Source organism: Gopherus evgoodei, unplaced genomic scaffold, assembly GCF_007399415.2.
Source record: "Gopherus evgoodei ecotype Sinaloan lineage unplaced genomic scaffold, rGopEvg1_v1.p scaffold_32_arrow_ctg1, whole genome shotgun sequence".
NCBI lineage: Eukaryota > Metazoa > Chordata > Testudines > Testudinidae > Gopherus > Gopherus evgoodei.
Window position 1 is genome coordinate 1296040 of NW_022059994.1, and position 20583 is coordinate 1316622.

A 20583-nucleotide genomic window follows, 5' to 3' on the forward strand; every position below is an offset into this window, starting at 1 on the left:
TCTCTCACTGCCTCTTGCTGTTTCCCCTCTTCAGAATGTTTTCCTGCCCTTGTTTTGATATTTAATTTTCACTCTTTCTCCAGGAGTCTCCGTTTATTTTGTTTTACTTTATCTTTTCCTTTTGGGTTCTCTGTTCCCTCTGATTCAGCCCAGACTGCCCCACTCACCCCCACCCACAACCCATGATTCTCGCAGTGTTACCAACCCCAGAACTTAATAATCATGAGTAAGAACCAAAAATCATGAAATTGACACCGCAAAACACGAGGGCTCAAAACAATACATAACGTATCCTGCTTTATCTTCTGATTTTTGAACTCTCCCTGCCCATCCCATATGTGTGTGACAATTACAGTGTTACTGGCTCTCCCGTAGTTACAGGGGAAGGTGACTTGACCTCTGTGGCAGGAGATCTGGCTGGGAGATCCCAGTGAGATCTAATGCCACCGATCTGTACAAACTGCTCCCTGCTGCTGCGGAGCTTCCAGCTTCTAACCCCCCAAACCCTGATTGATTCATGCTGTGTTCCTGCCACCCCCACCTCTGCCTGTCCCCAGCCCGGCTGTTAGCTCTGTCCCTGCCCAGCCCCCACATCTGCCCCTCAGGCCCCTCTGCCCCTGTACAGCCCCAGGGGTTCTTCCCCCTCCCCCTCCCCCTCCCATCCCTGAGGCTGCAGGGAAGGGGAGGAGCTTATAGGGGCATAGAGATGAAGTGCCAGGGGCTGGGTAGATGGGAGTCCTCCAGAGTCACAGAGACTGGGGTGTCTGAGGCTAGAGAGGCTGATTTCAGGGTCCCCAGTCTCAGGGACACAGTCTGAGCCGGGATCCCCCCGCCCAGAACCAGGGTCGGATTCTCCCCCCAGGGACGGAGCCCGGCGGGAATGTGAAGATCGGGGCCTCGTCACCAGCACCGATAAATGTCACCTGCCCCCGGTCACAGTCCAGACAAACCCGGGTCCTGCTGGGGACCCAGCTCAGGGGCAGGGGGGTCACAGGGGAGGTGAGAACCTGGAACTGACCCATCCATCGCAGCACAGCCCAGATCCCCCCCTCAGGGCTACGGCTGATCCCTCCCTTCCTCCCCACAGACTCTCTGGCCACCCCCACAGCCCAGCATTGCCCATCCTCCACCTCCACTTCCCAGCAATGTCTCCCCGAGGTGAATCCCTCACAGCCCAGCACACAGAGCTCAGTGTCAAATCTCTCAGGGGTGTTGGGCAGTCGCTGCCACATGTCTGTCCATCTCACACTTTTCCAATCCTCAGACAGGACGAGGTTGGGATGAGCCGTGTCTGGATCCAGAGTCACATTCACTGGAGGGAGAGAGAATCAGAGTGTTAGGGGCAGAGCTTGGCCCTGGGGGAGGGTTTGATGGTGTCACTGACGGAATCTGCCCCAGCTGGAGAGTGACTCAGGGAATCTCCTTCCTCCAGGATTTAACCATCAGCTCTAAGATCTCAGCACAGTGCTGGGGAGAGTCACTCCCCTTGCAGAGACAGGTCAATGACAGGTGAAAATATCGGCCTGAGAGTCTTTCCCCTCCTGCCCCCACTTCTCCCCAGGGAGGGACTAGAGACTCTGGGAGCCCCCACAGATAGTACAACTCACTGAATATTGACAGAGCTCTCCTCCCCCTCCCCATCTTAAATCTCACTGTGTCCAAGCTGCCCCTATGCTGGACTTTGCTATGGGGCCTCCCCACTGCACCCGGCCTGTTCTGAAATGTCACAGCTCAGACAGTAACAGGCCACATGGACCAGGATTGAACATGCCCAGAATTTCACTGCTGAGCAGCAGTCACAGCACAAAAGTACATTAGCATGAGGCAGGGAGTGAGGGGTCAACACAAAGGAAGGGGGTTCATGGTGGAATGAGGCAGAAGCTACAAGTGTGGGGGGAGCAGGGGTGGATTAGGGTTTTGTGGTGCCCTGGGCCAGAGTATGTGGGGACCCCTCCCCACCCCTTCTGTCTGAAGTCCCCCCACCCCTCACGCTTCTGCTGGGGAAATGGGGTTGGGGCACGGGGGCTTGCCCTCCTCTGCCCACCTGGAGCTCCAGTCGGAGAGGGGAGCAAATGCCCATGCCCCGACCCCATTTCTTGGCTGGAGTGCTAGGTGGGTACAGCAGGGCAAGCCTGGTAAGCCCCTGAGCCCTGACCCCATTCTCTGGCAGGAGTGCTGGGCAGGCAGAGTGATTCGGGGTGCAGAAGCACCCATTTTTCATGGGTGTCTCAATTGGGCAGGGCCCCTGGGCACAAGCCCCATTGGCCTAGTGGCTAATCTGCCCCTGAGGGGATGTGTAGAATAGTGGCTGGTGAAAAGAGGGAGAGAGTCATGCTAGTGATGGGAGGCTAAAGTGACGTCCCGTTTACCAGAGACAGGAGAATGCTGAGATCATGGTCGGGGCAGCTCCAGGTTTTTTGCTGCTCCAAACAAAAAAAAAAAGAAAAAGAAAAAAAACAGAGTGCTGTCCCTTGAAAAGTGCTGCCTCCAAAGAGCTGAAATACCGCCCCTTAAAAAGAGGAATGCTGATGCCTGGAGCTGGCCAGGCATCAGCTGATGCCTGGATCATGGTGGACGGAGACAGGAGAAAAGTGACAAGCTCACAGCTCTGATCACAGGAGCTCCCCTGATGTGTATAATGGAGCCAGAAGAGCCCCTGTTTATGATCAAGGTTCTGTTCCCCTGCTGGAGACTGGAGCAAGGGTCGCACACAGGCACAGTCTCTGCTCATCCCATCAGCATGGGGTCATTGCAGAGCTCCTGGCCTTCTTCAGAGGGGAAAAGATGAAGGAAGAAACAGAGAAATCGGAGATCAGTCATCAGCGCAGGGAGATAAAACAAACTCCCCCTGGAGAAGTGGCTGTGGAGGTGCATGTCCCACTGGATCTGTACCATGAAATGAGAGTGCTGGGGAGGTCTGCCTTGAACTATCCCATCCGCTCCCACATTCAAGGAAAAAGAGGCACATTGCCTCATAGGGACTGATATTTGGACAATGATAAAATATGATCTTTAGTTACCATCTTCTATAGGTGCCACAGATCTTCTCCACCCTAAAAACAACCACATAATTAGAGATGGGAAATGATCTGAACAAGTCTTGCATGATTCAATATTGTACAAACACTGAAGAGAAAAGAAAGTTATAAGTTCATCAGAACTCCACTGGGTTGCATGTGTGTCTGTCTCCCAGGGTGGATCTTCACTGCAGAGTTAGCCCAGGATCTTACCTGGTTATTGCCCCAATCTGTTTATTGAGCAAGCACAAAACCATGACTCAGGTTTGGTGCTGCTTTATACCCAGGCTGGCTGACAAGACTTTGAGTATAGGCTGTAGCCAGGTACCACTTTAATTCAGTTTGGTTACATGCCCACTTTGCAATGTGGAGGGAGATTAACCATCTCAGGGGCTGATAGTCCTCCAGTGCCTTCCCACAATTCCTCCTGGGCCATATTTTCTTGGCCACTATCTACTTAATTACTGTATTGCTTATCAATTTTTCGAACTAGCTTTTGGTGTGAAATTCATCCAGTTTGGCCTTTATTTTAAAAAACACCAACCTCCCTCCAAAAAAATGATAATAATAATAAAAAGCAAATCAACAAAAAATGCTTTCCTATTGGTTCGATTTTAAAAATTACATTTAAATGCAAACAACTCCACCACAATTAAATAAATGGCCACATGAGATTCCAAATTGGTACAAAAAGTTCTTTTCTGACAGAGGATAAAGACATTTATTTATTTTGTTATCTCGTTTGTCTAAAAAATAGAGAAATAAATATATATTTTGTTAGGCAGTTCCCTTTTCTTATGTTTTATTTCTCTTTATCATCTATATGACAGTGAGGGCGGAGAGAAATCAACCTCCTTTTCAGGACATCAGATGAGAGGTTCCAGTGGCACCTTTTGATCTTAAATTCTGTGACTCCATGACTCTATTGCTTATCAGTTTTACAAATTAGCTTTTGGTGTGAAATCTCTCCAGTTTAGCACTTTCCCACATTTTACAGAATTACACTAACTCTTACAAAAAAAGAATAGTAATAAAAAACAAGAAAAAAATTAATAAAAGGTTTCATATTGCAAGAAGATTGTAAAAATGAATTTAAAAGTGAACAACCCCACAACAGTGAAACCAGCTCCCATATGAGGATCTCATTAGCTACAAAATATTTCCTGTCAGAGGAAAGATATTGACACTAACCAATTTCTATATGTAGTTTGCCTAAAAATTAAATAGAAATACACATATTGTTTCCTTTTTCTAATGTTTTATTTCCCTTTATCATCACTATGACAGTCAAGATGGAGAGATTATTTGTATTCAATCACCTCATCAGGAGATCAGACTAGACCAGTCATCCCCAAACTTTTCCTGTCGCACCTCCATTTCCAGTAATGGAATCTCCATGTGACTCTCTCCCCGACCCATTACTGCACAGTTGGCTCAGCAGAAGCACTTGAGCTGAAAGCAGAGTTGGGGAAAGAACTGGAGATAAGAGAAGTGCTGGGAATAGAGGTGGACCTGGCCTGGGGGCAGAGAGGGAATAAGGGCAGAGCTGGGCTGAGGGCGGAGCAGCGGGTGGGGTGGAGCAGAAGACAGAGTGGAGCTCCTGCTAGGATCGGAGCTGGGCTGAGGGCAGAGCAGGGCTGAATGGCACTCCCTCTCTACTCTCCTTGTGGGGGCTGGCCTGGGTCCTGCTGCGCACCCCCTGAACATTCCTCCACACACCGTGTGTGTTCCACAGTCTGGGGAACACTGGACTGGAGGATCCGGTCATTCCTTCTGGTCTTAAACTCTGTGACTGTATGACTCTATTGCTTATTAATATTTCAAATTAGCTTTTGGTGGGAAATTCATCCAGTTTCATCCTTTCCCACATTTTACAAAGTTATATTACAAAAGAATCCCCTATACACCCTCCTAAAAGATTATAATAAAAATAAGAAAAAAAGCATATCAGAAAATAAGTGAAAAAAGGTTTCCTACTGCAACAATTTTAAAAGTTAAATTAAAAACCATCTCTACCACAATTAAACAAACTCCCACATGAGGATCCAAATTGCTACAAAATGTTTCTTGTCAGAGAAAGGAGAATGACACTTACTTATTTCTTTATCTTGTTTGTCTAAAAATTAAAGAGAAATAAAGATATATTTTGTTAGGGGGTTCCATTTTTTTACATTTTATTTCTATTTTTCAGGCATAGGACAGTGAAGGATGAGAGAAATAAACCTCCTCTCCAGGACATCAGACAAGAGGATTGAGGGGTCCCTTCTGGTCTTTAAGTCTGTAACTCTATTGCTGATCGGTTTTTCAAATTAAATGTTGGTGTGAAATCTATCCAATTTAGTGTTTCCCCACATTTTATGAAGCTACACTAAACCCTCAAATAAACCAAACAACAACAAAGCAAGCACCAAACAAACAAAAACAGGTTAAATATTGCAACAGAATTGTAAAAGTCAAATTTAAAAGCAAACAACTCGACAACAATTAAACAAACTCCCACATGAGAATCCAATTTTGTGCAAAAAAGAAATCTTGTCAGAGGAAGGATAATGACACTTATCAATTTCTGTATCTCATTTACCTAAAAATTAAACAGACATACACATATTGTTTGTTAGGTGTTTTCCTTTTCTTATGTTTTATTTCTCATTATCATCAAAATGATAATTAAGGCTTAAAAACTATTTCTATTCAGTTCCTCTTAAGGATATCAGGCTTGATGATCTGGTCATCCCTTCTGGTCTTAAACTCTGTGGTTCTATTAGAATCGTAGAATCATAGGAGAGAAAGTCTAATCCTCTGCACTCATTGCAGGACTAAGTATTATCTAGACCATTCCTGACAGGTGTTTGTCCAACTTGCTCTTAAAAATCTCCAATGATGGAGATTCTACATCCTCCCTAGGCAATTTATTCCAGATCTTAACCACTCTGACAGTTAGAAAGTTTTTCCTAATGTCCTACATAAACCTCACTTGCTGCAATTTAAGCCCATTGTTTTTGTCCTATCATCAGAGTTAAAGTGAACAATTTACCTCCCTCCTCCGCATAATAACCTTTCATGTACATATAAACTGTTATCATGTCCCCTCTCAGTCTTCTCTTCCCCAAACTAAACAAATCCAATTACTCTATGCCTTACCAATTATTCAAATTAGCTTTTCGTGTGAAATTTAACCAGTTTAGTTTCCCCTGCCCATTTTACAAAGTTATATCACCTCCCCCCACATGATGATAATAATAAAAAACAAGTAGGCAAACAAACAAAAATAGGTTTAATAGTGCATAAATAAATAAATAAATAAACAAAAGGTCAGTTTAAAGCAAACAACTCCACAACAATTAAACAACATTCCTGTGATGGAATACACCAGTTTAAAACCATGCCCTTTGGACTTCATGGAGACACTATCACTTTCCAGCGGCTGATGGACAGAGTGCTATGGTCACATGGGTCCTATGAAGACACTTACATTGACAATATCAGTGAGATCTGGGCCTAATATATGAAGCACATTACTACGGTATTTTGGGCTCTCAAAGAGGCAGGTTTGATGGCCAAGCCAACCAATTGTCAGCTGGGACCCAAGGAGTCACTTACCTAGGGTATGTTGTAGAGGAAGGAAGGGAGCTACGACCTTTGTAGGCTGCCCTGTCTCTTTCACAAACAAGCAAGTCTGATGGCTTATGGGATTAGTGGGATATTGTTGACAGTTCATCCAAAACCTTGCTACCGTGGCTGCCCAATTGACAGACGTGGTTAAGGACACTGCACCCAAAAGAGTCCTTTGGACCAAAAGCGGTGATAAGGCATTTAGGACAATACAAGACCCATTGACCCAGGAGCCAGTAATATTCCACTCAGCCTTCTCAAAGCCCTTTATTCTCCAAACATTCGATGTCAGAGACGGAGCAGTGTTATCTCAGGAATTCAGAGGAGAAGAGCACCCTGTTCTCTATCTCAGCAGGAAGTTTTTCCCATAGGAGGTAGCCTAATTGGCCATTGAGAAAGTGGCTCTGGATGTGAAATGAGCCATCAATGCCCTACGCTATCACTTGTGGGGGCAGCCCTTCCAACTAATATGGTCCAACTGGCCATGCACTACTCCACTGGCTGAAGTCAATGACAGGCCATAACCCAGGCATAATGCAGCGGCATGTCTCAATGCAGCCATATAGCTTTCAGGTGGTACAGTGTTCAGGCATGGAAAATAAAAACACAGACTTTTCACAGAAAGGCGAGGACATGAACTGGGTCTGAGGAAGAGGATGTGTGATGGGATATACAAAACCCACAATGGGTCTGAAGGGGTGAAAGAACAGTACTGGGCCCAAGTAGTTCCCCCTCTCCATCCCTGCAGTGCATGCTCCAGCTGGAGGCCAGGGTGAAAAGGTAGCAACCCAGCTCAGAAGGGGGAAGCTGGCGAGGACAGACCTACCCTGAAGGCTCCTGACACGGGCTCTGGAGAAGTTTCCCTGAAGGACTAACTTTGCTTAGACTGCTTGGGACTGATGGTTTGATTGACTTTTCTTTTTCTTTTCAACTTCTCTTGGACTGGAAGCTGGGGGGAAACAGCAGATGGCAGGAAGAGATCAGGGAGGGTAACTTGGAGGATACCTTTGGCAGCAAGACACCGTCGGCCTTCTTAGGGCATTGGGTCAGAACCCAGTAGATTGGGTGGGCTGGTTTTCCCTACCAGTTCCTACCTTCCTGCTTCTCTGATTAAAAGAGGGCCTGGATGCAAGACTTTCCCACCGGGAGGTGACATTAAATGTGCTAACCACTAGGCCACCTAACCCACCAATGACTCAATTACACTCCTACATGAGGATCCAATTAAAAAAAATAAACATAAATATGTAAAAAAGTTTATCATGAGCTTTCCTTTCCTTATGTGTTGTTTCTCTTTATCATCAATACAAAGTTAAGGCTGGGTGATTATTTCTATTCAACTTCCTTTTTTCTATTGCTTCCGTCAACCCACCAAATAACATTTTGGTGTGACTTTTATCGAATTTAGATTTACAGCAAATTTTATGAATCTAGATTAACACGCCCTGTCCAGGGCACAACCCTATCCTGGTCAGGAAAAGACAAAAAATCCTCTGGGCTCCATGATATTGCATAGGCTTCCTGCAGGGTCTGCTCCACCTGGAGAAAATGATCTTGAAAGGGAGAGTTTGTCACAGGAAGGGGACGGCAGCCACGGGGGAGGCTGCTGGAACTCAGGGGAGCTGACTTTTAAACAGCACCAGTAGGAGGAAGACAATTTGTGAACCTCTGCCGCTCACAAGGGCCCTTCGGATCAGGTATAAGCTGACTGCAGCAGGGAGTGGTTGACAATAAAGCCTCTCCTGGGGTCTAGCTGTTCTTAAACTTCTGTCATGGATTCACTTAATCGTTGCTACACCCCCAGCTTTGTAAAAGTCTCTAGGAAGAACCCTCTTCAGTGTGCCTGACCTCCTAGGTGTATCGCTCTTCCTCCTTCCACGCCTACAGCCCATGCAAGGCTCACAGCTGGAACTGTGAAATTGACAAGAATGGCAATTTCACTTCTGGTAAACTCAGCTGTGAAATTGAGACCACCATCGGGCTCACAGCTAGGGCTCTCACTTTGGTGTAGGAGCTTGGCAGCTGTGAGCTCAGTTTCACAGTACAGAGCCTACCAGCAATGAAACTGGCATTCTTTTCAATTTCATGGCTCCAGCTGGGAGCCCAAGCAGCTGATAGAATGACAGTCTACAGTGGATGTAAGTAATGCAGCGTCTACAGGGACACTGTGTCGCCCTAACCACACCGATATAAGCTCTATCTCTCTCCGTGGAGGTGGAGTTATTATGTTGTGTGTAGCAGGCCACTTACTTTGGTATAAGTAGAATTCTAATATAGACACTGACATAATTACGTCCACGTGAGCTGCCTTATGTCAACCTAACTCTGGAATGTAGACTGTGTCTGCGCTGGGCACCTTACAGTGGCACAGCACTGTCACTAAAGCAGTGGTGCTGTAAAGTATGCAGTATAGCTGCTCTTTGTTGGCAGGAGAGAGCTCTCCTTCCAATAAAATAAAAACACCCCCAAGAAGAGGCAATAGCTTTGTCGGCAGAACGGTGTCTCCCACTGACAAAGCACTGTCCGCATTGCTGCTTTTCGTTGGTAAAACTTTTGTCCATCAGGGTGTGTTTCTTTCACACCCCTGACGGACAAAAGTCTTACCAATGAAAGTGTAGTGTAGACATAGCCATGGACCAAGTCTCAGAAAGTTGTCAAAACAGTCAAGGTGATTAGTCAACTGGAATAAATACACCATAGGAAGTCCTTAGGTTATGATAGAGAACGAAAGCTTAAAGCATTAACCATTCTGCTTAGCCCAGAGCCCAGCCAAGCTGCAGTGAACCCCATTGTTCAAGCTCTGTCTGTCTCACAGTCTGATCTCCTTGGTCAGATTCCAGACGACCTGGTGACTGGATTGGCCATTGTTTTTTCACATACTCCATCGATATGGGGACACATGCTTAGACAGCTAGGCAACACCCACACTTATGTCTCTTGGCCTGCCCTTAGATCAAACAGTCCTTTTCCCCCTACTGGGTAACAATGCCACATACAATGGTGTGAGGCTGGGCCAGTGAGGTTAAGCAACCAGCAGGCTGAGTGATCCAAAAAGCAACCCTTAAGGACATATTAGAAATGTATTGAAATGGTAAATAGGGCCATTCCTTATAGTTAGCTATCAAAGTCATGCTAAATAGACTAGAGTCCTTGAAATGTAGGCCCATATTGTTAGAGAATCAGGAATAGATACTTTTTGTATTTGTCTGGGTTTACCTATATCTTGTTAGTAGTTTAATAATGTGATCTAATTAGCTTGTAGATGCTAAACTTCTGTTCCTGTCTATGATGTTTCATTACTGTATTCTGTTGATTCAGAAATCATATGAAGATATTATCATTTAGATAGAACATGTGGCGTAATAATATTATTAGCTTCATTTCTCTTTGAAATTTGTAATAAAACTTCCTGTGAACTGTCTGAATGGTTAGTTGCCTTATGCTAATGAATGCAACTAGTTACCGGTGTATGCCTCAGAAACAGATTAGCATTTAAACAACATTGTACATTACCTATTCTTCATTCAGAGAAAGCCTGCTGTGATCATTTGCTGCCAAGAGGCTTATCTGCTGAGCTTCAGCTATAAAGAAGATCTCAGGCCTGATCCTTGCTATCTCAGACCTGCTTAAACTTTGTCAGGGAAAGTCTGAGTTTCAAGACTAAGATCTCCAAGTCTACCCTAGATTATCCCTGCAACTGCTCATGGAAAAATTAAAACAAACTCTGCACATGGACAGGCTATTGGACTACAAGCTATTGAACTGAGTCTACAAGAGTTTTTGTACATCAGCAAACTCATCATCTCTGCTATGAAACCGACCAATTAACTTAACTCATATCTGTATGCACCTTGATCTGTTAACCATAGTAACTGTCTTTCTTTTTTCTTTTTATTAATACATCTTAGATTAATTAATAAGAATTGGCTGTAAGCGTGTATTTTGGTAAGATCTGAAATATTCATTGGCTTTGTAGGTAATGTGTTCAATCTCTTGGGACTGGTAGAACATTATATATGGTGAATAAGATTTTAAGTAACCTTTGCTATATTAGAGTTGACTGTCTGGGCGTGAGCCCAAGGCTGGATTGCTTAAAGGGAACTGTATTTTGGCTTCTTGATAACCAAGAAGGTATTACAGAAACTGTTTGGTTACTGGCATGGTGAGATCTAATGATAAAATAAATCAGTTTGTCCTGATTGAGCAATTTCAGTATGGCCTCTCCAATGACCCTGGTCACAAATGGAAACTGAGGCACACATAAGATTTTAAAAAATTACAGAAAATTCCCGGTTCATCACAGCTTCATTAACAAACCAGACCTCTACAGAATCTTTTGAAAACTCTGAGACCAAAGGCTTGTCTACACTGAAAAATTACAGCCCTGAGACACATTGCTAAGCTGACCTAACCCCCTAACTGGAAGGACTTTTGAGAGGAAAGGTCTCTGGAAACACCCAAAAGGTCCAGCCCATCACACTCCCCTCCCCCATCCCCACCCGCATCCCCACCGCCAATATATATACAGACATAAAAATAAATCAAGGAAACAAACAATACCATATACAATGGTGTATCTGTGGTCAAAACTTCTATGAGTGGGAAAAGGGAAATTGAAACTTACCAACTTCTTCTGTAAGTTTCCCTTAAAAATACAGAAATAAATATAAATTATTCTCATCCCCTTGCTTCATGAAACACAGCTAAAAGACTACATCCTATAGGTACAAAATTCATTAGGACGGATGGATAGACATCTGATTTATTTGGAAATTGGACAGATATTCTTTGTGGATTAAATTCACCTGGGCATGGACAGCTGTGCCTGAGTTATGTGAAAGTTGTTACGATTTTTTCCCTAACTGAGGAACAAATGTGTTTATTTACTGATTTATTGCTGGGACATTTCTACATGGCCCATTACTAATATGTCAAGGTGCACTACACTTTATTATCAAATAAGAGATTTGAAGTACAAATATGAGAGGCTAGGCTTTGCAGAACCTTGTCTCGAGTGGGAACAGAGAGAAGACAGTGGTAGTCCCCTGAGAACTAGCAGGAGGGGGAGATGAAGGATTGAGCAGAACACAGATGTGTCTGCTATGATCAGATTCTCTGGTTCAGTTCTACTGCCCCAGACCCTTCTCCTCCTTTTCATCCCCCATCCCGACACCTCTGCCGCCACCCTCTATCAATAAATTCACATGCATTCTTTTTCTTTATAAAAGGACAAGGTCCGCAGATCATATGTTCTTTTAATATCAAATTACTAAATTGCTCTTTATTTATTTATTTATTTATTAGAATAAAGCCATTATTTACAGTATATTTCTCCCTCTAATATTTACCTTTCATTTTAAAGAGATAAGCAGTGATGCCAATGAAACCAAACAAAACCACCAGGATCACACTTAGAGCCACCATCCAGGGAGTTACCCTTAGGAAAAAGGAATCTGAAAAACAAAACACCCAAAACTTATCTTAATTTGGAATTGCTGACAACACTCAGATATTTTTATTCCATACAACTTCATAAATGGTGCCCAGCATTATTCGTGTGAGACAAGAGTGAAAGAATGGCCATATCTACACTACACAAAATACCAGAAACTGATTTTTAAAATGTTTCTAACCAATACAGCTTTAACATGGATGTATCCTTGAAAATACAGGCCTGATTTGATTAATTGTTATTCAGAGGGCCAGAGAGTTCAGGGGAAAATTCTCTACTCATAAAACCCCATTGACTTCAATAGAGTTATACCAGCAAAGAATTTGGCCCTCAGTGTTCAGCAACATTAAGAAATTGCCAGATTAATTAGCATATTTTTGAAAAATCTACTATTACCCCAAAATATTTGGAGAAATCATAATCACAATTTCTCTGAACATTTGTGCAGAAAACTAATTAATTTTCATTGGCTGTTCTTTTGTTCACAGTGATACAGTCATCTACTCAGGATGGAATTTTCCAATGCACCTAAAGCTTCTGCACATATGGTTTGTGCCTAAGAACTTAAAAACATAAGAATGGCCATACTGAGTCAGACCAAAGGTCCATCCAGCCCAGTATCCTGTCTGGCAACAGTGGCCAGTGCCAGGTGCCCCAGAGAGAGTGAACCTAACAGGCAATGATCAGTGATCTCTCTCCTGCCATCCATCTCCATCCTCTGACAAATAGAGGCTAAGGACACCCTTCCTTACCCATCCTGGCTAATAGCCATTAATGGACTTAACCTCCATGAATTTATCTAGTTCTCTTTTAAACTCTGTTATATTCCTAGCCTTCACAACCTCCTCAGGCAGGGAGTTCCACAGGTTAACTGTGCGCTGTGTGAAGGAGAACTTCCTTTTATTTGTTTTAAACTTGCTGCCCATTAATTTCCTTTGGTGGCCCCTAGTTCTTATATTATGGGAACAAGTAAATAACTTTTCTTTATTCACTTTCTCCACATTACTCATGATTTTATATACCGCTATCATATCTCCCCTTAGGCCATGTCTACATTCCCCTCCGGATAGGCACGTAGTAATCGATCTATCGGGGATCGATTTATCATCCCTCATCTAGATGCAATAAATCTATCCTCAAATTGATGCCCGTACTCCACCTCAGCAGGAGTAAGCAGAATTGATGGGGGAGCCGCGGCGGTTGACTTGCTGCCATGAGGATGGCCAGGTAAATCAAACTAAGATACTTTGACTTCAGCTACGCGAATAGCGTAGCTGAAGTTGCGTATCTTAGATCAATCCCTCCCCCACCCCAGTGCAGACCAGCCCTTAAGTCTCCTCTTTTTCAAGCTAAAAAGTCCTAGCCTCTTTAATATTTCCTCGTATTGGACCCATTCCCAACCCCTAATCATTTTAGTTGCCCTTTTCTGAACCTTTTCTAATGCCAGTATATCTTTTTTGAGATGAGGAGACCACATCTGAACACAGTATTTGAGATGTGGGTGTACCATGGATTTATATAATGGCAATAAAATATTCTCCATCTTGTCCTCGATCCCCTTTTTAAATGATTCCTAACATCCTGTTTGCTTTTTTGACTGCTGCTGCACACTGTGTGGACATCTTCAGAGAATTATCCATGATGACTCCAAGATCTTTTTCCTGATTTGTTGTCGCTAAATTAGCCCCCATCATATTGTATATATAGTTGGGGTTATTTTTTCCAATGTGCATTACTTTACATTTATCCACATTAAATTTCATTTGCCATTTTGTTACCCAATCACTTAGTTTTGTGAGATCTTTTTGAAGTTCTTCACAGTCTGCTTTGGTCTTAGCTATATTGAGCAGTTTAGTATTATCTGCATACTTTGCCACCTCACTGTTTACCCCTTTCTCCAGATTATTTATGAATAAATTGAATAGGATTGGTCCGAGGACTGACCCTTGAGGAACACCACTAGTTACCCCTCTCCATTCTGAAAATTTATAATTTATTCCTACCCTTTGTTCCCTGTCTTTTAACCCGTTCTCAATCCATGTGAGGATCTTCCCTCTTATCCCATGACATAAGAGCCTTTGGTGAGGGACTTTGTCAGATCCTCTCATGTGGCCATCCTTAAATTGGTTCAAGGGTTGACAGCTTATGAGGGTTGCACCTATTTCAATAAATTAATGCACAAAACCTTAAATCATAAATCAGCTTAATAAGTGCCCTATCTCCATTTAGCTTCAGTTGGTAAGGAACTGACTGAAGCTAAATCTCTGTATGGCACTCTGAAACTTATATGAGTGTTCACCCAAGCAAGTGGCACTGATTAACTAAATTGTCAATTAGTGCAACTTTTGTGTGTAGATAAGATGTAGTGAGGGGGTGTGGCCTCCCTCCAACCCAGAGCAGGAGGAACCACCCTCTGTGCCCAGCTGGGTGGAACCAGACCTGCCATACTCCTTCCACTGGAAGGCATAAACATAATAGGACATATAAAAGACAGAGCCTCTAGGTCAGCTGGGGCCAAGACACTGAGGGAGACATAGGGGAAAAATTGGTGGATGCTCTGCACCCATCGGCAGCTCCCCAACCTGCCCCCCCACCCCTGCTCATCTCTGCCTCCACTTCCTCTTCTGAGTGCACTGCCAGATCCTACTTTTCCCCCCTTCCTCCCAGCACATCTGCCGTGAAACAGCTGATTTGCTTGGCAAACCTGGGGGGAGGGCAGAGGAGGGGGAACGCAGTGCACTTGGGTAAGGAGGTAGGGCTGGGGCAGCGATTTGAGGAAGGGACCAATAGGGGCAAGGAGGGGGTGAAGTTGGGGTGGGGCCGAGGCCTGTGAAAGGAGACAGACGTTTCCTGCTCACTCCAGGCTGCTGACTCTATTGCTGAGCCCAGAGACATCCTGCTTGCCGCTGGCCACCTACCCCCAGGAAACGGTCCAGGTACACCCTGGAGATGGTCCCGGTACACCCTGAGGGGAGGGTAGGAAGTGGCCCAGGAACAACCGAATTCAGTCTGGCTGTAGCACTGCCTGATGCATGGTCGGTGTGTTGCAGATGGATTCCCCACTGACCCAGTGACAGAATACTCCACCACTGTTAGGCCCCTGGGTTGGGGCCTGGTGGAGTCAGATGGTCCTGTCCACCCCTGCCATCCACTCGTGGGGTGGTAGCCTATGCTCTCCCGGTTAAGTGACCTGTACTGGAGCTAGGATGCCCCACTACTCGGTCTGCTCTGCCCCTACCTGAGGGCCAGAGCTGACTGACTACGGTGTCTGCTCTACTCCTGCCTAAGGGCTCAGAGCTAATTGACTACTGGGTTTGCTCTGCCCCTGCTTAAGGGCCAGAGCATACGGATTCCAGGAAGGCCCTGTTCCTGCCTAAGGGCTGGAACCCGTTGACTATTTGGGGTTCAGCCCTGTTAGACTGGTTGGGATGCAAATATCTGTTCGCTAATTTCCTCTGACACTAGGCAGCAATCCCGACAGTAGAGTGAGGCGGTGTGGCCTCCCTCCAGTCCAGAGTGGGAGGGATGACTGCTACACCACTACACTAGAGTAAAATAAGTCCCTTTGTGGATCTGGATCAAAGTAACGTAAGGAGCACAAGTCCCATTGAACGTGAGTAGAAACAACATAACATGACTTAGGTGACATTTCACACAACAAGTAATGAACAATGAGGTGGTTCAGCGACAAAATCATAAAGAAGCCACAGTACAAAATTTACCACATTCAAAAAATCATTAAGGTGAAGTTAAGTTTGCAGGAACATATTGTGTCAGTGGATTAAGGGAAAGTTTCTTTAAAAAATGCTGGAAGATTTGTGTGTGTGTGTTTGTATATGCATGCGTGCGTGCATGCTAGAATATCAAGGAAGTCGGACTTAACATTAAATTTACATGAAATCCAAAACCTTCATTTTCTGAATAATCCCAATTAATGAAATCAAATTGCCTAAACTGTGATCCCATAAAGATACCAGCCTCCCATCTTCTGTGTTTGTATGTGGATTATGAAATATCCACCACAGATGTTTCAGTTCTTGTTTCCCTGTTTTGTTTTGTTCTGGTGGTGATGAGTTCAGTGTGGAATTTGGATGGTTACTCACCTGCTATATAAACTGCTGATTCCTTTTCTTGATTGAGAACGGTGTTCCTGATGCAACAAGACAAGTTTTGGTTTGAATGTTTTTTCACAATGAGAGCAGTTTCTATTCCAAACAGGTTGTTATCGCCTCGGGATTTTGTTTCAGAGAGTGATGGTAAATGTCGCCCACTGAGATCTCTCCATAGCACCACAGGCTCTAGGTACCAACCAGATGACTGACAAACCACTCGGATCCCTCCATCCTTGTGACCCTCAATAGAGATGAGAGGAGCAGAGCCCAGACCTAAGGGGAAATACACAAAGGTGTTAATTCCATAAATTAATTTACAAAGCAGAAGGGATGAGGGACAGTTTGAGGATCCCTTACTCACACTAGAAAGCACTAATTCATGCAGGGTAGTCAGTAGAAAGCATAAATTAATACTGGAATCTCCGAAATCCCAGTGCTCATGGACACACAAAAATGTGAACAAATATTTACAATAATTTCACTGAGTCAGTAGGAGATATTTTCATCTCAACACAGGTGCAACTGGGTAATGAGCACTTTTAGAGATATGACCACTTCATTTAGGTACCTGAATTGGATCTGAACTTTTTCAAAATATGATCATTAGTGCATTTGATAAATATGTTTCTTTAAAAAAAAATCTAACTGGTGTCATGGTTACAGTGTCAAAGAAGCAGGGGAGAAATGCTGAGTTTTGTCTAAGAGTGGTAAATACATAATTTTCCCTCCCCACTGTGGCATTCTGCACTCCACATTCACCATAGTAATATGATTATGATATGATTATGATATAATCATGTTTTATCTTATACAAGATGTGTCATGTAAGGTGTCAATGGAAAAGTTATGATTTGCTGAGAATGGTCATCCTATTTGTATGCATGTATCATTTTTGTACGTGGAGTTATGAATATTGACTAAAAGTGGTAAATATGTAACTTCCCATCCCCACCATAACCATTATATAGTCTCAGCAAATAAGAGGGATACTCTCCTAAGTAACAACCAACAGTGAATGCATAAGAAGGCCATAAACATCTGTCATTTCCACTTTAGCCACACATCCTAGAAATGACTGCAGTGCAAGTGGCAGGCCATGTGTATCCAGAAGTCCTTTCCCTCTTCACTAAAGATCTCTTTGGGAGTTAATCAAGACTGGGCAAGAAAGGACCTTGGACATCCTGAAAATGTTTTAAATACATGTTGGGAAAGTTTCCAGCATATTTTCTCTAGTATGAAAGGGGCTGTTTGATGAAACTTAGATACACTGCATTATTGTAAAATATATCACAAGTAGAGAATCACAGTTGTTGTTAACAGGAAGGAATAAAGCCTGCAGCCCACACACAGTTAAAACTTACACAAGCTACTGACCTGCTACCTGCAGTTCAAATACAGTTTCTTCATAAAAAGTGTCGTCTTGAACAAAACACACGTATTGCCCTTCATCAGACTGTCTGATATTGAGAATCCTCAAGGGAATGTTTCCATCTGTGAGTCCAGCTTTTAAAAGCTCCGTTCTTCCCTGATACTCTGGCATCTGCTTTTCATTCTGATCCTTCCCATCACGGTACAGGTGCACAAAGGATACAAACTGAGATCGGAACCATCTCACCTCCATGTTTGCAGCGCTCATCCGCGGGGATAGATGACAGGGTAACACAGTTTCCTGACCCAGGACGGCAGTGACAGGGTCATGGGCTCCAATCACTGTGAACTTTGCTGGAAAATGCACCAGGACAACAACAAGAAAAGGAGCTCAGAGGAAAGAGGGAATCTGATATGAAGGACACGTCCAACAGCTTCCGTTTCACACAAACTTTCCAAAAAGTTCAGCCAGAGACAGACACCTGGCATGGAACATTTCAGCCTGAATGTTTAAGAGAGAGCTGCGCTCATGGGCAGCAGGACTGGGGCTCTGTGATAAGAACACTCAGCCTCAGTGTGTGACACAGGTACACAGCACTGAGATGGGGCATGGAGCTGATAACAGACAAGTTTAGCGCATGGCCCAGGCACAGAGCACTGGACACAGTGGGGAGCTGAGAATTGGTAGGTTCAGTGCATGACAGAGGCACACAGTGCTGACACAGAATGGGAAGCTGAAGACAGATGTGTTCAGTCCATGGCAGAGTCACACATCAGAGAAACTGAGGCAGAGAGCTGGGAATGGACATGCTCGTTGTATAGCTGAGACAAGCTGACCATTCAACAGGTTGTTTTTCTAAGTGATATCAAATTGACGTGCTTACTGTCACTGCCATAAAATTTGCAGGTCCTCAGTAGGAACAAGGGTAGGGTTGGTGGCCCATATTTGGTGTTCTTTCACCAAAGTGTTCCTGAGACATAGGTCTATTGCTCCAGCCAATTGTTGGACTATTATGGTTCAATATTTCACATGCTCAAGAGACCATATAACCAAACAGAGAAAATGATTGCCTACAGACAAAACATTACACTACGAAAAGGAGACATCCATATCTTCCTCCTGTAAAGCAATTCTTACCTTGCAGTGTGCTCACCTTACACAGAAGGTGTGCTTGAAAAATACACCCCAAACCCACTTATAGCATGATAGTTTACAAGTGAAAAAGCACTTTATACATCACCTAAAATCCAACCCACCAGTTTCTTAACTTGTTGTTTGGTACCTTCATTAACTCTCTTTTGGACACCACATTCCAAACCAGGTGGGTGTAGAGGTACATCGCAACCTGTGCTAGGACACACCTTTCATGGCTTTGATACGCTTCCTATTTTCTATTGTGAACACTAATGTCAGATTTAAAGAGTTGTGGGATATTTGATATTGGGGAACAGAATTGTGGGAAGAGCATAATACATTCAGTTAACTGCCCAACACTCTCTCTCTCTCTAATGTATATTATAGGACTACCATTCATATAATGCCTAATAATATGGCGGATACTACACCTAACATATATGTATTAGCGAACAGATGCAATTAAAAAAGTCACATGACATCAATGTATTCTGGTTCTTCTGTTTTTGTGCAGATTAGTCTCAGACGATGGCTCTGATCTTTTTTACATCTGAAACCCACTAAGTTATTGGATTTTATTATTTATTTTTGTTATTATTAAATACTTCAATAAGTGTCCACCCAATGCTTGGGCATCCTTGACAATCTTTTAAAAATACTTGTGTGAAGAAACAGACCTGAGCACTATCCCAGGAGCAAATAAAATAACCCAGCAGCAACACAATCAGGGTGTAACCCTTCTATCAGGGCGAGCTGACAGCACCAAGGACCAGATTCAGTACATAGGGCTTCCCTTTCAACAATACAATGCAAAACCAGCTCAAGCCCCCACCCAGTGACTTGGGAAAATTACACACACACCCTTGGGCCCCTCAAAGAAGCAATACTTCCCCTCTTGCAACCAGAATCTCAGTCTAGTAAAAATCTTTAATAACATGAGGTAAATGACACAGCGTTAAACTGGGAAAACACCACAACTACAGTTCAGAAACATAAACCATGTACCTAAAGACCGGTCCACAACCCAGTTGGGCCATACCCCCTTCCCACACTGCCATGTACAACTGCCCATCCCCAACATCTCCCAATTCACTGGGTTTTGGAACCCATGTCCCTTGTCTAGTGAGTGCTACTAAGGTGAGGGTGAGTCCCTCCATCATAAAATGCCAAGTACAGTTCTACTGTCCTTGATTCACATAACCAAGATAACAACACTTTACTACTCTTGCCCCAATAACAAAGAGACTGGGGATCCCACAGCAGCCAAAGTGACCATTTGGCCCAGCAGTCCCATCATGCTAGAGAGGGTGGGTGTGCCCATGAAAATGAGATCAGCCCCAGAAGTCCTTTTCCATAGCTCACCACCAGATGTCAAGGTAGAACCTGTTCTGACTCTGCTTACAAGGGCAAAAATTGAAGGAAGAAGGTGCTGATCTTGCAGTGTGGTTAAGTTTACACACTGTGAGTAGTTACGTTGACTTTGAGTGAAGCATGTTGTCAAGACACTTCAGGGGGCTAAATAAATCCTCTAAGAGACAGCAGACACAGTGCGGATTCCTACCTGATTCCATCTTGTGAACATAACAAGTAAAGAAGAAAACAATAAAACCAGGGAGAGGGGAGCTGGCTCTGGAGCCGTGGCAGAATGAGAGAATCTTCATTTTCACTGTAACTTGATCTAGACAACAGGAAGAAGGAGGAAAAATATTATCACAGTGAGCATAACACTGATTAACATTAAATGATTAAAGTCAAACATTAAAATCAAACATTTTTGTTAAACAACTAACAAAATCATCCTAAGCACAGGATTTGGTGATGATGGGGGACTTCAACTACCCAGACATATGTTGGGAAAATAACACAGCAGGGCATAGATTATCCAAC

At 43.8% G+C, this 20583-nt stretch overlaps 2 protein-coding genes across 2 annotated transcripts in view; one reads left to right on the forward strand and one right to left on the reverse strand.

Moving 5' to 3' along the window:
- LOC115640848 (zinc finger protein RFP-like) overlaps positions 1-20583 on the forward strand; it is a 1004025-nt gene that overhangs the window by 196209 nt on the left and 787233 nt on the right. The window lies entirely within an intron of this gene.
- On the reverse strand, positions 702-20378 carry LOC115640821 (butyrophilin subfamily 2 member A1-like). Its single transcript, XM_030543843.1, has 4 exons — positions 20258-20378; positions 17568-17915; positions 16185-16466; positions 702-1312 (listed from the first exon to the last, which is right to left on the reverse strand). The coding sequence occupies exons 1-4, from the start codon at positions 20355-20357 to the stop codon at positions 801-803; spliced, it is 1242 nt and encodes a 413-aa protein (XP_030399703.1). The 5' UTR covers positions 20358-20378; the 3' UTR covers positions 702-800.

Coding starts and splice junctions, on each gene's coding strand:
- LOC115640821 (XM_030543843.1), bottom strand. CDS start 20,357: ATGAAGATTCTCTCATTCTGCCACGGCTCCAGAGCCAGCTCCCCTCTC. Junction 17,916..20,257: donor TGTTCACAAGATGGAATCAG/GTAGGAATCCGC, acceptor TGCATTTTCCAG/CAAAGTTCACAGTGATTGGA. Junction 1,313..16,184: donor ATCAGCAGTTTATATAGCAG/GTGAGTAACCAT, acceptor CTCTCCCTCCAG/TGAATGTGACTCTGGATCCA.